At 38.4% G+C, this 16,174-nt stretch overlaps 2 protein-coding genes across 3 annotated transcripts; one reads left to right on the top strand and one right to left on the bottom strand.

Moving 5' to 3' along the window:
• Positions 1-3,696: 3,696 nt before the first annotated feature.
• LOC118436939 lies at positions 3,697-13,148 on the bottom strand. Of its 2 annotated transcripts, none has more exons than XM_035855650.1 (5): positions 12,910-13,148; positions 6,880-7,017; positions 5,811-6,098; positions 4,630-5,156; positions 3,697-4,334 (listed from the first exon to the last, which is right to left on the bottom strand). In XM_035855650.1, the coding sequence occupies exons 1-4, from the start codon at positions 12,985-12,987 to the stop codon at positions 4,803-4,805; spliced, it is 858 nt and encodes a 285-aa protein (XP_035711543.1). In that variant the 5' UTR covers positions 12,988-13,148; the 3' UTR covers positions 3,697-4,334; positions 4,630-4,802. The 2 variants fall into 2 exon arrangements, with proteins under 2 accessions (XP_035711543.1, XP_035711544.1); XM_035855651.1 differs by lacking the exon at positions 12,910-13,148 and adding an exon at positions 7,304-8,668.
• A 1,605-nt stretch (positions 13,149-14,753) lies between these two features.
• On the top strand, positions 14,754-16,171 carry LOC110855116. The gene is made up of 3 exons (XM_022103535.1): positions 14,754-14,928; positions 15,004-15,081; positions 15,150-16,171. The coding sequence occupies exons 1-3, from the start codon at positions 14,754-14,756 to the stop codon at positions 16,169-16,171; spliced, it is 1,275 nt and encodes a 424-aa protein (XP_021959227.1).
• The last annotated feature ends 3 nt before the right edge of the window (positions 16,172-16,174 follow it).

Below are 16,174 nucleotides of genomic sequence, written 5' to 3'. Positions count from 1 at the left end.
TATCTTAGATATTGCTAACTTTGGAATCCCAAATTTATACACTTAACTGGCCCTGGCACACCCGCGACCCAGATGGAAGGAGATCCAGATGCAGAGCGAGAGAGAGATACGTGTTGCACTGGAGAATGCCAAGGAGGACCGTGGAGGAAAGTAAATCTTGCAAAATTTGTCCTGTCCCGGTTTTGGCGTGTTTGGAAAGTAATTGCTCTTCAGACATATCTAAGTATTTTATGGAAATATGAAATTCAAGCTTCAGAATTATTTCTTATGGGGAATGAAAATTACTGCGTCATATATGGAAATTTCCTTATTGTAAACTAGCGTATTAGCCCGTCTCTCGCCGGGCGCGAGGCAGAATTAAAAGCTGTGAATGTCTGTCGGCAAAGGACGTGAAAGTAAAGAAAGTCACGTGGCACGTAAATGATACGTAAATTCAACATAAATTAAATTCAGAAAATTAAATGTCTCATGGTAGTTGTCTTGGGTGGTTAACATTTAATTATTTAATCAGACTTTTAATTATTTTGTAGTTAGTTTTTTTTTAATTTTTGTGCCACTCGAAACTTAACTTTCTCCACTTTCACTTCCGTTTCGGAAAATTACTTTCACTTCCGTTGCAGACAAACATTTCCAGCTTATAATATAGATGACTTGGAATAATATCCTTACCTTGCAATCGTACTTATAATTTGACGTTATTGAAATTCCAACTAAATTAATAATACTACACACTCACAAAAAGGAAACTGCAAACTTTGCAACTGTAGAAAAAATCAAATTTGTTGTGGTTATTGAAATTCTTAAAATATTGAAACTTTCTAGCGTAAAACTAAATATACAAATACTTTGTAGGGTTAACGAAGGGTTCGTGGATTTCATTATTTTCCACGCATCGCTATTACAAAGGATTGTTGTCTTGTTAAATTTAGCCGGAATGGAATGCGACCCTTTCTCATGGCTGATTATTTTACCCATGCGGGGCCATGCATAAATTACGTAGCGCAAGAGGGGGGGGGGTGGGTGGCCTAAGGCTACAAAAATTATATAGTGCTTATGTTACGTAGGGGGGTAGGGGGAGTCTAGAAAATCTGGACTTTTGCCTTACCTATTTAATTTATGGATCGCCCCTTCTTAGACAAGGATATCGTCGTCACTTGTTTGACTATTGTTGAAATATGCATTATTTACAACTCTTCCCGCATCAATAGTTATATCCAGCCCGGGTAAAAATAAAACATGCTTCTTGTAGATAATAGCACACCCGTTCATATTTGCTGCTCGATTTATGTGTGATTTTAAACGTGGCTATTGAAAATCTGAATGAATCCGAAGGACAAGTAAATAATTGATTTACAGGAACTTTGCCTGTATCTATCAGACGAGCTAAATATTTACCTCCGCTGAAAAAACTGAACACGGTAAACCAATTTTTGTGTAAAAGTTATGAAACACGTATTGAATTTACATTTTGTGTAAAATTCTAAAGAAACTTGTCGTGTTAAGTAAATGCTGGATTATAATTTCATGTGAAGAACTGAAATCTCTCACTGCAGGTTACATTACATAAAAAAGTTAGTGCTGAAAACTTAATCGCAAGAACAGCAAGAACTAAGAACCTGTTTCAATAGGATCGGCTAAAATCGGTGGAAAAATTACAAATAAAGGTTTTCTTAAGCAAGAATTAAATTTGTGCCAATCTGAATGAAAATTTTCACGTATGGAGGTCAATTTTTCTTATTCGAGGCACAATCCTAATCAGACCTTCGGTACTTTGTACTAATCATCCCCTAAATTTAAATTCTTCCTTTTAATTTTTTTCTAATTTTCCTAAATTTGTGCCATGCTCCCAAACAAATAATCATTTCCAATTAAGTCACCACCATTTATAAACAAGCTCTCTATTTCACATATTTGCTAACTAAATATTAAACTTACATAGATGGATCACCACAAAAGGGAGGAATGTCCCAAATGTTGGAAAACGTTCAAGGATAAGATAATATTGACCCGGCACATGATAACACACGATTCCAACATTTCTGTGAAATGCAAGGTAAGCGTTTAGAATTTAATTAAGAAGTTTTAAAATTTCAAATAACCACAAACTCAAATATTTCTCGGCCCAGATTTGCGGGATTCGCAAAGATTCGCACGACCGCAACATTTGAAACGGCACATGGTAAGAAACCTGAGTGTGGGAAAATATCTATTTATGTATATCTAAAAGCATCGATACTCAGAATAGAGTAAACGTGTCAATCGACCAAAAATTACATGCAAACTCATAAAATCCTTTCCACGTTACTTGACTCCACCACATGGAGTACATTAGCCGAATGATTTTATTATTTGACACGAATTTATTTTATTTTGGCATTTACATTATTCATTTTCGTATGATTATTACGACGCCAAAATAAAAATAACTGGTAGCAAACAAACGTACCTGTCAGACTTAGGAAATTCGTGGTTTCTGTAAATTTCGTATTAGTGGAAATTGTGATAGATTGAAACCATCAGAGCGCTTACAAGGGACACTCACGACCTGTCGTTTGAGTCCAGGGTACCCACTATGTTTTTTAGAATCTACTAGGACCCCACATGAAGGATTCATTCATATTTCCGTGTAAAACTCATATTTGGCGACGTGGCGTGGCGCCAAATTCGTCAAATTTGATGGTTTTTCATTTTAAAACCGCCATAAGTTTTGAAATCCTGGACGGATTTTCAAAATTTTTGGCAAAAATCATGACAAGGAGTTCAAATTTCGTATTCTATGAAATTTTTTCCAAAATTATCGCTTTTAACTTTTCGCAAAATTTCGAAATTTCGGATTCGTCGAAAAAATGCTAAAAATATCTCAAAAATTAAAATTTTTGTATTTTTATTTTTTTCTCTAAAATTTCGACTTTTCTGATCATTTTAAGCATAAACTTTTAAAAATCCGACATAAACTGCAAAAGTTATGGGGGTTTGAAATTGGTCGAAAATGCAAATTTTTAAGTTTAGCGATACGCCATTGGGCCAAATATGAGTTTTACACGGAAATATGAATGAATCCTTCATCAGGGGTCCTAGTAGATTCTAAAAAACATAGTGGGCACCCTGGACTCAAACGACAGGTCGTGAGTGTCCCTTGTTAGATGCTCATACGCTTTTAATATCAGGATTTTTGTACATGTTTGCCTTGCAGAAGTCGCATCTTGAAAAATCTGCTCGAGAAAGTTTCACGTGTCGCGATTGTCCCGCCGCTTTCTTGACTGCACGTGGATTACAGCAACACATTCGGAGTTATCATGAAGACCGGAGGGATTATCTGTGCCCACATTGTCTCCAGAGATTCGGAACTCGGGGCGAAATGAAGCGTCACGTGGAGGCGCGACATCCCACGGGCAAGGAGGCGATCCATTCTTGCGACCAGTGCGAGTACACGACTCACACGAAGCATTATTTCATGAAACACATGCGCCGACACGTGGCTAGAAACCAAAGCAAAGCATGCTACTTTTGCGGAAAGGTTTTCATTCAATTTCGTTTTCTGGACAAACACTATGGAATTCATACGCTAGAAAAGTGAGAATGAATCATGTTTCTGGGTTTAATTAGAGTTGTTAATCTGCATAAGTATGTATATATGTAATTCATGTATTGGTATTTAGATATTGGGGATAGAACTATTCAATCATTGATCGTTACATAGATTAAATTCTAAAAAATAAATTTTTTATTCGTTATTAATTATTAATTCCTGCTGCATTATTTTATGAATTTTACCTAAAATTCGCCTAATCATGTGCATGGATTGATCAGTATAACTCATTAATCTTACACTTTAGACTTTTACAAAATCAACAATCCTTACGCATAGCCCCTTAAGAAAAGATAATACGTAATGTAAAAATCGTAGCTTAATCCCAAAAAGGCGCTTCTGGTGAATTTGACATTTTTAGAAGACGACGGAGCTCTCCATCAGGGAAAAATGCCCCGTGAGGACTGGAGGCATCAAATTCTGCGTGGCCCTCCGACCTGCTAGTTTTCACGACCCGGGCAGCCCGAATTGTATGGTCACACGCATGAAATCGGTCTCCTACCCGGAACACGTGCTGGAACATGGCAAGGTTCGGAAACATGCGGGTGAATCTTGTAACTTGGACGGAATCGCAATCCTCCGTTGTTAAGGAGACGCTCAAAATCTTGATTTGCAGGATTTCCAGGCTTTTCCCATTTTCGTCACAGTTTGAGATTAGATACTCCCAAAATTCGGGGACGACCAGAGAGCTAACCAGGATTTGGAGCTGGGTCACCAATGGCGTGGAAAGTTTGAGTCGATTGCCCTGCAATTTATTAGTTGAGCCAATTTAGATCTCCGTTATAAAGGGTGGTGATTTATTTCGTCCCGATTTATCCTGTCAATAATTGAAAATTTGCGTATCAGACGTGGTGAAAACTGTGTGTTAAGTTTTTTATAAGAGACATATTGCCAGTTAATTAATCATTCGTTTAATTATTTTCCTTTGACGTTAATTTACATACGCAAATTTGTGTCATACTAAAAAAAACAATCGGGACGAGTTAAATTAACACCCTTTACATACATAAATTTGGTCATTATCATATTTACATATTTACCAAGAATAAGTTCTTGAGAGAAAACACATCCAACATTTCCAGAGCAAATCCCTCAATTTCATTCGGCCTTTGTCGAATGGTAGAAGTTAACCTTAAGGAAAAGTCGGGGCAGATCGATCTTCTGTTCGAGAAGGGCCCGTTCCTCTCGGTTAAACCAAATCAGGTCCAGTAACTCACAGATTCGCAGATTCGGAATGATGCCGCAACATCTGCCCTACTTGGCGGACAGTGTCGTCATTCTTTTGGTAGATTCGGACCAGGAGGAATTTCAAAGGTCTGGGGAAAGCCGCGAATGCACGGACCATTTCCTCCGTGACGAGGTAATCGGCCCGAATTCCTTGCAAATTTGGGCAAGGGTGTGCTCCTTTAGGTGGTGAAGGGGCAGTCAAACATTTCGATTCTTTGGTGAGGTCTTCATCTACCATGAAAAGTCCGAACCATCCTTCAAAGTCGAGAAATTGGAGGGATGGAAATAACTGGATTAGATAAGCGTAAGACGCAGACTGCAAGGATTTGACTCCGTCCCCCTGTTACAATTGTTAAGCGATAGTTAGATAAAATAGTCACGTGCGTTACTTTACAAAATGGGAGAAACCTGGTTGGTAGAGTCGTATTGGTTTGTTTCTAACAATGGAGGTCTCCCAACGTATGCTCACAGATTTTGACCAAACTAGCGCCAATCGATCGGAAATATAATGAGTATGAGATTTGCAAAATGGAACTATCCGTCAATGCGCAAGTTTGGCCAAGATATTTGCATTCAAGGCAGGAAAAATGTGCATAAAATTTGGAAAATGGAAAACTTGCCAGCCTTGGGGGTGCATTTTCCCATCTTTTTATGCAAATGTCTCCGTTAAACTTGAACATTGGAAGACAGTTCCATTTGCAAAATTCATACTAATTGAATTTGTGATCGATTGACACTAGTTTCGTCCTAATTTGTGAACATACGTTGGGAGACTCCTATTGTAAGTGACAAAATTTAAAAAAAACGAAGGTTTGTACTAGGAAAAACCCACTTTAGGTTAAAGTATAGGAAGTTGTATGTATCCAAAATCTATGAAATTGGTGTGATTAGAGATATTTGAATTTAAACAAAAACCGTGGAACCGGAGTAAGGTGAGATTACAAAATCTATGAGTTAGGGAGCTTTTAAATGGGTACATTTATTTATAACTTACATCATCTACCCGATGCACTCTTAGTCCCAGCGTGGTTATTCCGGACGGGATGTCACCCTTCGAAACGGACTGGACCCCTTCGTCCGTAAAATTCACGATGTCGAAGCAAAATCTCCTCAGATTCTGCATATGGCATAGAACTCCACCAAGTAATTTGGCATCGGCTTCATCCCTTAACATGATTTCGAGTCGCAATTCCACAACCAAGGGTCCAACTGAAGGGGTGATTTGGAACGATGAAACCAACCCTTGACCGATTTCGGGGTCATTCCGTTGCTCGTAGTGTTCCTTAAAGTGTATACATATTTATTTAGTGTTGTAAATGGCTTAAAAAGGCTAAAATGCCAACTTGTGCAAATTTGACTATTTAAACATTTTTTTACCCTTAAGTATTTTGGATAAAATTGTACCAATTTCCATTGAACATACATTCATATAGAAGATGTGGAGTAATAAGAATGCATAAGCCACGTTGAAAAGCCAGAACCAATAATAGAGGACGGCGTGGTTTTCGACCCCTCCCACCCAGCGCCAGCCAATCAGAAATTTTTTAAATTAAATAATATTAATTATGTGTTGGTTTAATTTTCAACTTAATCAGTCCAACTTAAGCAAAAATGCAGTAAATTGTACAGGTTGGACGCCAAAATCGAAACAAATGTATATTTGTGATTCTTTAAGAAGCTGAAAAAACTGAGAGGTTATGGTGAAAAAGCGTGAAAACCTCGCCGTCGTCTCTTATTGGCTCTCAACGTGGCTTACTCATCCTTATGGAGTTAAACCTTCTAGGTCTCCTTTAGGAGGCTTATCTACTTTTCTCTGACCAATTTCAAGCAATTGCGAAATTTTAACTTTTTAATTTTTAGACAGAGCCTTTAGGTAACGAGCTGTAATCAGATTTCTACCAATCCGGCCCAAAATCGGCTAATTCAATTTTTGTGTTTCGCCGTAATGTACCTATACCACTGCACTTCAATAAAATTCAATTTTGCACAAGTCTGTGACCATTTATTCGTAGTGTATGCATATAAAACCATTTCCTTCATTCACATCTCATCGATAAGCCTACCTTCATGAGTGTTTCATAGTTGTCGGGATCCTCTGGGCGGGATTGGTACCCAGCGCCGTAGCGACGGTGGAGAGACATGGAGAGGTACTCTCCAGGCCGTACGGCCCTTCGGGCCGTACGGCGTCCATCGGTTGTACACTAGATAAAAAGACCATCCATATCTAACTATTCCGCAATTCGACTCAAGCATTCATTATTCTTCCCTCAAGAGTTCAGTGGCATTATATAACTTTATAGAATATCGCCGTTGCAAATTCCGAAACAGAAGTAATATTACTGCTGTAAAAGATTGGAAATAGGGCAATATGTAACAAATACCGACATTTTAAATAATTTATTGGGTTTAAGATGGTCTAAGAAAGCTTGGGCTTTTATAAAAATTGTATAATATGCATTTCATACATTTTAAATTTGCTATGATTACCAGATCATGTAGGGGAAGGGCCACCCGAGAAGGCTCCAACCAATACATAAAAAGGGAAACAACCTTTATCATAACTTGCTCGCATATTTTTATTTTTATCGTTTTTATGGGATTCTTTTAATATGCATCATTAGTGGCTAATCATGTCCTACATATGTAAGTTGCCACCGATGACATGCCAGGCAACTTGAATTCAAATAAAAACAACCATTAAAAATGTCCCGTTTGTTAGCTGCAACATTGTAATTTGTATTTCAGGTAATGTAAAGCATTTGTTGAGTTAGGAATTCAAATTTAATTGAAATGCTACAATCACAACAAAGTTGTGACATTTTCGTTTTTGCACCAAATTTAGCATTTCAGTGATTCATACATATGGATGTAAGTATGTAATGGAAACTATTTTCATGACTCCAGTGCTTGGCTAAATACTTTTCCACTGCCTGTTTGGGAAGGACGGTGTGAGATGCAGCAAGTCAATTATCGATCATAAGAAATAGTCTCAGATTGGACGACTCAGTTTTGGAATGGTGGAAAATCACTCCATTCTATCGCATGTTTCTTGCAATAAATCTAATTTTGTAATTGTAGTTGTTTTTGCAATAATTACTATAATTAAATTAGACCATTAATTAAATTTAAAATGGGTCGACCGAAGGAGGAAAATTTCAAACCAGTAGCTGTAAGAAAGGAGGACAGTGGAGCAGAAAAAATCAGGAAACGGAAACTTAAAGAAGAAGAAAATGGACGACTGTCTTCTTCAATGGCAAAATTCACTAAAAAATGTCTCCCTATATCAACTTCCATGTCAATTACGGATTCAGGTAATTTTTAGCAGTGCACAAAACACAAATTTATGTATGTAAATGATGTTGATTTTCGTTAGTTATATTGGAAAATCAAGGGTTAAATTAATTTAATGTGCCTACTACGCTACAATTTTAATTATCCTTTGTAGTTTATATGTATTTTAGGGTAAATTTGATTTATAAATATGTACATATTGTCTCCTGTTTGTAGGCGTAAGCTCGTCGGCTGAATTACCTCTTGACAATTTGGAACAACCGGACAATGTGAAGTCATCCACTGAGAAAACTGATGATTTGTCGTTAGAAGAAATTGCATGCTCGGAAATAACTTCAAATCCTAACAATAATGGTAACCATTGCATATAATATCTTCATGTCTAGGACATAGGAACTACTAATTTATTTGATTTCCTTTAGATGCAAAACAATCCGAAATACCGACCGAAATATTATTTGACTCCGCCGATCCCAGTACTTGGCCACATCCACTTTCCGCAATTCAGAAGGACATACTTCTTAAGAGTAGAAGGTCACTACTTGTCGGGCCCCGATTTCGATCTCCTTTGGATATGTTGTAATACTATATGAGTGTAGAAAAAGTGAAGGAGGGTTAGACTCCATGAGCCCATTTACGCCCGCCACACCCCCTCAAAGGCGCCCAAACCCCCGGAGTTGCCGCACTAAATTCATCGCCAAAAATCGAGTTTTGGTCAGATTTTCAAAAAAATTACATTTTTGTGATCCCAGATAGTTGCTCTATCATATCCAATAGCAAACTCAACTTTTTTGGAATTTCGAATTTTTTCAATACCTACCCTTAGAAAATCTTCGAAAATATTGAAAATTTCAAAAAAGTTGAGTTTGCTATTGGATATGATAGAGCAACTATCTGGGATCACAAAAATGTAAATTTTTTGAAAATCTGACCAAAACTCGATTTTTGGCGATGATTTTAGTGCGGCAACTCTGGGGGTTTGGGCGCCTTTGAGGGGGTGTGGCGGGCGTAAATGGGCTCATGGAGTCTAACCCTCCTTCACTTTTTCTACACACATGTAGTACTACAACATATCTAAAGGAGATCGAAATCGGGGCCCGACAAGTAGTGACCTTCTACTCATTAGTGGGCTTCCTATCCAAAAGCGATTACAAATGTACCCAAAAAACGGACAAGTCAGTTTCAATGATAATCATTATTTCAAGACTAACATTTCTGACAACAGCATTAACTCTGCAAGGGACTGGCTTATGTATAGTGAGAGTACAAACAGTTTATTTTGCTACCCGTGCTGCTTATTTTCATCGAGCCAGAATTCTCTAAACTCGTCATCGACATTTGTGAAACATGGTATTAATGTTGTTGGATTCAATGATTTTGCCCCTCAATCCCGTGGTATTCAAGCACACGAAGAATCCCAGCACCATTTTCAAGCAGTGATACTATGGAAAACATACAGAAAACTTGCAGATTCAAATAAGCAAATTTCAAGAAGCTTGCAAGCCCAATCTGCCATGGAAATTGGATTTTGGAAAGAAGTCTTAAATTACTTGATGCCATAATTTTCCTATCCAAAAATAACCTTGCCCTGCGTGGAACAACAACAGATATTAACAGTAAAGATTGTGGCAATTTCCTCTCACTCGTGAAATTATTGAGCAAGTACCATCCTCCATTAGCACTACATATTGAAAGATTGAAGAAGGGGAAAACTAATTACATGTCACCTCAAATTCAAAATGAATTTATTGACCTCTCAGCAAAACTTGTACGAACGAAAATTTTGGAGAAAATCAAGGAAAGAAAATATTTCTCGATAATGTTTGACTCAACGCCGGACACGTCTCACAAGGAGCAAATTAGCCAAATAATTCGATCGGTTTCCTTTAATGAAGATGGGTGCAAAATCGAGGAAGATTTTATTGACTTCATCAACTTTGACGGAAAAACTGGAATTCTACTTGCTGAGATGATTCTAAATAAGCTTAAATCTGATAATCTTGAAATTCAAAATTGCCGTGGACAGGGCTACGACAATGGAGCCAATATGAGTGGAAAATATCGGGGCGTCCAGGCCAGAATTCACGAAATTAACCCACTTGCAAGTTTTATCCCTTGTGCTGCACATTCCCTTAACCTTGTTGGACAGCACGCTGCTAGTAGTTTTCTTGCCGGGAAACTGATTCTGGGGCAGATTCAAAATCTATTCACATTTTTCTCAGCTTCCACATCCCGATGGGCAACATTAAAAAAGCATGTCAAAAAATCGCTGAAGGGTCAGTCAACAACCCGTTGGGCAGCCAGAGCTATCGCAGTGTCCACACTTTTAGATGAGTTCAAAGGAGTTATAATTGCTCTGGAGGAATTAATCAACTCAGACGAGTCAAATATTCAAACGGTAGCTGACGCTAGTTCCAATTTGACTCAAATTTGTACGTTCAAATTTATATTGGGACTGAATATCTGGGCATCGATTCTTTCGCGAATTAATGAGGCTAACATTGCAATACAATCAGAAACTACTTCATTGGATCAGGCCACAAAACACATCGCAGGCGTTGTTGCTTATCTAGAAGAATTCAAACTAACGGGATTTGAATCATCCGTTTCGAAGTCAGAAATAATAGCTGAAGAAAATGGAATAAATCAAGATTCTGGATTTGATTACAGAAAAAATCGTGGCAATAAACCAGCTAGGTTCCGAATCGAGGAGAGTTAGTCACTTCAACAACCAAGTAACCTTGAGAAATTTAAGATTGATTTCTTTAACAATATACTCGACAAGACCTCTGAGGAATTTCAGACTAGATTTAAAACTATGGCAGAAACTTTGCACGATTTTAATTTTTTATGGGGAGATCGATTAGCTAACGACGGAACGGAACAAAAATTAAAATGTACAAAGGATCTTGCAATGAAATATGAAATAGACTTGGATATTACGGGTTTCGAAAATGAAATTAAACATCTAAAGTCAGCTATTGAACCATTCTTGGATCCCAAAGACAAGAAATTAGGTTCTACAACTCCGCTAGAGATTTTAAATATTCTAACGTGCAATGGGCTACAACCACTTTTTATTAATTGTCGCACTGCACTTCGGATTTTCCTGACCCTCCCAGTGACTGTGGCGTCCAACGAACGATCGTTTTCGAAGTTGAAGATAATTAAAAATTATTCAAGATCATCGATGGGCCAAACACGACTCAGCAATTTGGCCATATTATCAATTGAAAAAGAATATACAGAAAAAATTTCGTTCGAACAAGTAATCCATGACTTTGCGGTGACAAAATGCAGAAAAGTTAACATTAATCCATAAATTTTGTATTTCAAAATTTATAATTAACACCTGGGTTTTGTTAAATTACAAGCATTAGTTGTGCATAACACGTAAATTAGTATAATTAATTTTAAAATACTTTGTATTTGAAGGAAAACCTGTGCTAAAAACCGGTGTAGCTTAATTTCAACTGAAAACTGAAATAAAAAATTATGTATGAAAACCCTAATTTAATTTTTTTCATGCGCTACATTAGGCCGTACCGCGACAAAGCTCTCCAGGCCGGACGAAACGTCGCTACGGGCCTGTTGGTACCAAGGGGATGGAAGTGGGGAAATAAAAAAGGTGCAGGAAAAACGATGGGTCCTTAGGAATGGGAATAATTCTTCCGTTTTTTGGAATCCATGAGAAGTTTGGAGATCAATTTTGACCTCGGGGAACATACGGCCAGCTTCATACGCCCAAAATGGACAAACGAGGCAACACATTTTCAAGGAGGACAGGGTAAGGAAGGAAAATACGCGTTCCAGCAGCTAGAAAGGAGAAAGAGTGAATTACATAAATATGTATGTGGGTTGCAAATTTCTGGGGAAGTTGCAAAATTATGAAAAATCGTTTAAAAAAAAAAGTTTTCCAACTAGATGAAGCACCTTCAATTATAGAATGGTATTATTATCAACTCTTTTGCATAAATGACAAAAATGCATTAAAATTATTTGCAATTTTCACGTCATTTCTGAGTAATTTAAAACCTACAGTGCAGCTTTGCTTAGCCCGAGCCAGGGTGGGTACAACTAGAATTTGTTTACCAATCTTTACGCCAAAATTCAGCTTAATTGAGTGATTTTGCAAAATCAGTATGGGTCACCCCACCGGGTTCCTCTGGGTCAAAATTTTCAAAATTGTACATCATAAACTCCCATTATAAGCTGCTATCGACTTCCATACCAAATTTCAGCTTAATTGGACGATTTTGAAAAATCAGTTTGAGTGACCCCATAGGGTCCCTCCAGATAAAAATTTTCGCAAATTCACTTCATATCTTTTCATTAGAAGCCATTAGTTACATATTTACCAAATTTCAGCTTTCTACAACAATTTTGAAAATTTGATGCATAATAACCCCACCACCCATATGGCCCCCACCGGCCAACCACTTGACCGATTCGGCTCATCTTCGAACTTGATTTGTCTTTTGGGTAGATATAGATGTGGTAAAAATTTCAAGTCGATCGGTTGAGTTTGAAGAGAGTTATCGCGAAGACAGACGGACGGACGGACAGACAGACAGACATAACGGGTACATAAGCCCTTGCTCGGGCTAAAAATGCAAAAAATAAACACTTTCAAATTAAGTAGACGCGTAAAAGTTAAAGATAACCACCTCACACCTCTCCATTGTAGGTGCCTTTACTATTCAAAAAGGGAACCTTCTTGTTAAGGATGTACCGGACAAAAACTTTTAAAATAAATAATAATGAATAAATATGTAACGGAGTAATTTACGTATTTTGCCAACCTGGTGATTGTATAGGACTTGATGCTCGGCGAGCGTATCCTCCACATGATCGTCTTCGGTTTCCTTGGCGTCGGGCATGGAATTTAGTGCCAAACTTTTGAATCCTCTCTCACCCTCCTTCTTTAATTGCTGAGGATTAATTTGTATTGAACTGGTAAAGGTAAAAATAAGTGCATAAGCGAATGAATGTTCGCTTTCACAAATATGTATGTACGCGATTTTTTCAACACAAGACACAGACTGGCAGCTGGATTGGATCAATAGGGAATTTTCCGGGAAGTATTGTCAGAGAAAGTTAGACAGTCAGTTATGCGTGTACATATGTACTAAAAGAGAAAGCCCAAAAACCCGGATTCTTTAGGAGATGTTTTGTTCTATCTGCTCCTGTACAAGTAAATATGTACACTTGAAATGAAATGGTTAAGGTTTTAGATATCCTCGGTAGTTAATTATTTAGCGTTTATTCAGGATCTAACAAGTTCATTTGTGCATATATATGTCAATATTTATGTATTATTTTTTAATTCGGTCATTTTTGTTTCTCAATGAGAAACAAAAGTGCTAAGGATTTTGAAATGAGTGCTGTAATTTTTCATTGCACAATTTATCAAGATGACACGCCAAGAAACAAAAGTCATCCCGATTTAAATTTTTTAATACATATGTATACAAATCCATAATCTATATTATAAGCTGGAAATGTCTCTTGGCAACGGAGGTGAAAGTAATTTTCCGTGACGGAATTTTCCGTGACGGAAGTGAAAGTGGAGAAAGCTAAGTTTCAAATGGCGCGAAAATTCAAATTAAATTCTTTATTTAAAAACATAAATTACCTAGATAACCAGTCTGACAACCACCCCCAGATAATCACTGTCTGACAACCACCTCCAGATAACCACTGTTTGACAACCACCCCCAGATAACCACTGTCTGACAACCACCTCCAGATAACCCTGTCTAACAACCACCCCCAGATAACCACTCTCTGAAAACCACCCCCAGATAACCACTGTCGTACAACCACCCCCAGATAACCACTGTCTGAAAACCACCCCCAGATAACCAGTGTTTGACAACCACCCCCAGATAACCACTCTCTGAAAACCACCCCCAGATAACCACTGTCTGACAACCACCCCCAGATAACCACTGTTTGACAACCACCCCCAGATAACCACTGTTTGACAACCACCCCAGATAACCACTGTTTGACAACCACCTCCAGATAACCACTACAAATCTATGAAGTGAGCACATGTGCTCACTTCACAGATTTGTGCAAATGGTGACGAGACAAAAGTGTGAAGTGATCACCTGTGATCTCTTCACACTTTTTGACGGTGGTGACGAGACACAAAGGTGTGAAGTGATCACAGGTGATCAGTTCACACTTTTGTGTGAACTGGTGACGAGACACAGTGTGATTTTGCTTAAAAATTAAAATTTCAAAAATTTTAATTTAAAACCAAATTATTTTTCATTTACAACCCCACACACATAAACACTGTCTGACAACCCCCAGATAACCACCCATGATAACCACTCTCAGATAACAGCCAGTGCAGTGCATACCACTGCACTAACAGTTCCGTGCAGTGTTCACATGTTTGCACTGCACAAGATTGTCGTTTCATGTCAAGCGCTGTTTGTGCAGTATGCACATGTTTGCGCTACATCGGCGTGTCACGATGCACTGTTTGCGCAGTCGCTCTGTGTCGCCCCATGTCGCCCCGGGGTTGATATACGCATAGACCAAGTACCCACAATTCACCACGAGAGACATTTAATTCATTCTAAAACACGAACTACGAATTTGTTTTTTGTTTACTACTGTTTGTCCAAGAATGGAGTCTATCCCTTCAACTTCTGCATCTCGAATGCGGAAGCACAGAGCATCGCTATCGGTTGAAGATCTGGAAAAACGAAGAGCAGCAGATCGATTACGAAAATCCCGTAAAAAAGACGAGGCCAACCGTCAGGTGATTCTGACAACTAACCAATTGGATCATATTGGCAACGGTAAAACGGTGTTAAAATAATTTATTTATAGTTTGCATTATGCAATTCATTAAAGTGTAGCTACATTGATTACAGATATCGAGATTGTAGATGCCCATGAAACTTCTACTTCGGATGTAGAAATTATCTCTGCCGACGAAGAAACTTCTAATGGTACGCGCTAAAGAATTGCACCCGTTAATTAATTTGACATTTATTGTTTTTGTGTTATGTGCTTGCAGACGTCGAAGTAGAAAATTCGCCTCGAATGCCGTTGTCATCAACTGAACGGTCCAGGATTCACAGAGCAGGTGCGTCGGCAGTTGTAATAGAACAAAGACGCAGGTCGGAAAGGATAAGAGGCCAACAAAATCGTGGAGCAGAGACTGAAGAAGAAAAAGCGGTAAGAAGAGCGAAGGATGCTGAGCGGCATAGACATGTTCGCTTACGCCAGGAAAATGCAGACCCACCAGAAATACAATCTTTGGATACCTTGAACGAAATTTCGATTGACGAGCATTACTGTGGGCAAATGAGTTTAATTTGCGCATCTTGCAGCTCTAGAAATTTTCGTGCCGAAGTTACTTCGAATGACACTTCTTTTACCAAGTGTTGTCAAAAAGGGAAAGTCGGCTTACCCCCAGTCAAAACAACTGACTTCCTGGAAACTTTAATGAAAGGCGAGCATGAGAAAAGTAAAAACTTGAGCACCATGGAGTATATTCGATCATTCAACAGCTCCCTTGCTTTTGCATCCGTCGGTGCTAATATAGCAAGTCCACCTGGTCATGGCCCGTACTGTTTCAGGATTCATGGCCAAATTTACCATCGTGCTGGTACTCTACATCCTGAAGAAGGCCAACCACGAAAGTTTGCTCAGCTTTATATACTGGATTCGGGTTTTGCTGCTGAACAGCGTTTGTCCCTAAGCGAAAATTCAAAGTGCTCCCACGACTTAATGAAAGAGTTAAGTAGTTTCATGGCTGCAAGTAATGCAAGGGCAACGAAAATGCTCTATGAAGTTGAGATTGAGGCAGAGGAGGAGGCCAGGCGACAAAACCAACCAAAAAGCATTCTCTTCATGGCCATCGTCCAGACAAAGGAAAGCGATATCAGACGTTATAATGCTCCAAGAGCCAATGAAGTAGCAATCATATTCCAAGGTGATGATGGTGAGCCTCCACTTGATCGAGATCTATTAATTCACCTGAGAAAAGATCACTCCAACCTTCAGCCCCATCCACAAGGAGGATTAGTGTCTTAGACC

The sequence above is a fragment of the Folsomia candida genome, unplaced genomic scaffold (assembly GCF_002217175.1).
Source record: "Folsomia candida strain VU population unplaced genomic scaffold, ASM221717v1 Fcan01_Sc011, whole genome shotgun sequence".
NCBI classification, from domain to species: domain Eukaryota; kingdom Metazoa; phylum Arthropoda; class Collembola; order Entomobryomorpha; family Isotomidae; genus Folsomia; species Folsomia candida.
The sequence above is the reverse complement of the archived record's forward strand: the minus strand, read 5'-3'. Positions and strand labels throughout refer to the sequence as shown.

Coding starts and splice junctions, on each gene's coding strand:
- LOC110855116 (XM_022103535.1), top strand. CDS start 14,754: ATGGAGTCTATCCCTTCAACTTCTGCATCTCGAATGCGGAAGCACAGA. Junction 14,929..15,003: donor ATTGGATCATATTGGCAACG/GTAAAACGGTGT, acceptor CATTGATTACAG/ATATCGAGATTGTAGATGCC. Junction 15,082..15,149: donor CGACGAAGAAACTTCTAATG/GTACGCGCTAAA, acceptor ATGTGCTTGCAG/ACGTCGAAGTAGAAAATTCG.
- LOC118436939 (XM_035855650.1), bottom strand. CDS start 12,987: ATGCCCGACGCCAAGGAAACCGAAGACGATCATGTGGAGGATACGCTC. Junction 7,018..12,909: donor AAGTCCTATACAATCACCAG/GTTGGCAAAATA, acceptor CTTTTTATCTAG/TGTACAACCGATGGACGCCG. Junction 6,099..6,879: donor ACTATGAAACACTCATGAAG/GTAGGCTTATCG, acceptor ATACACTTTAAG/GAACACTACGAGCAACGGAA.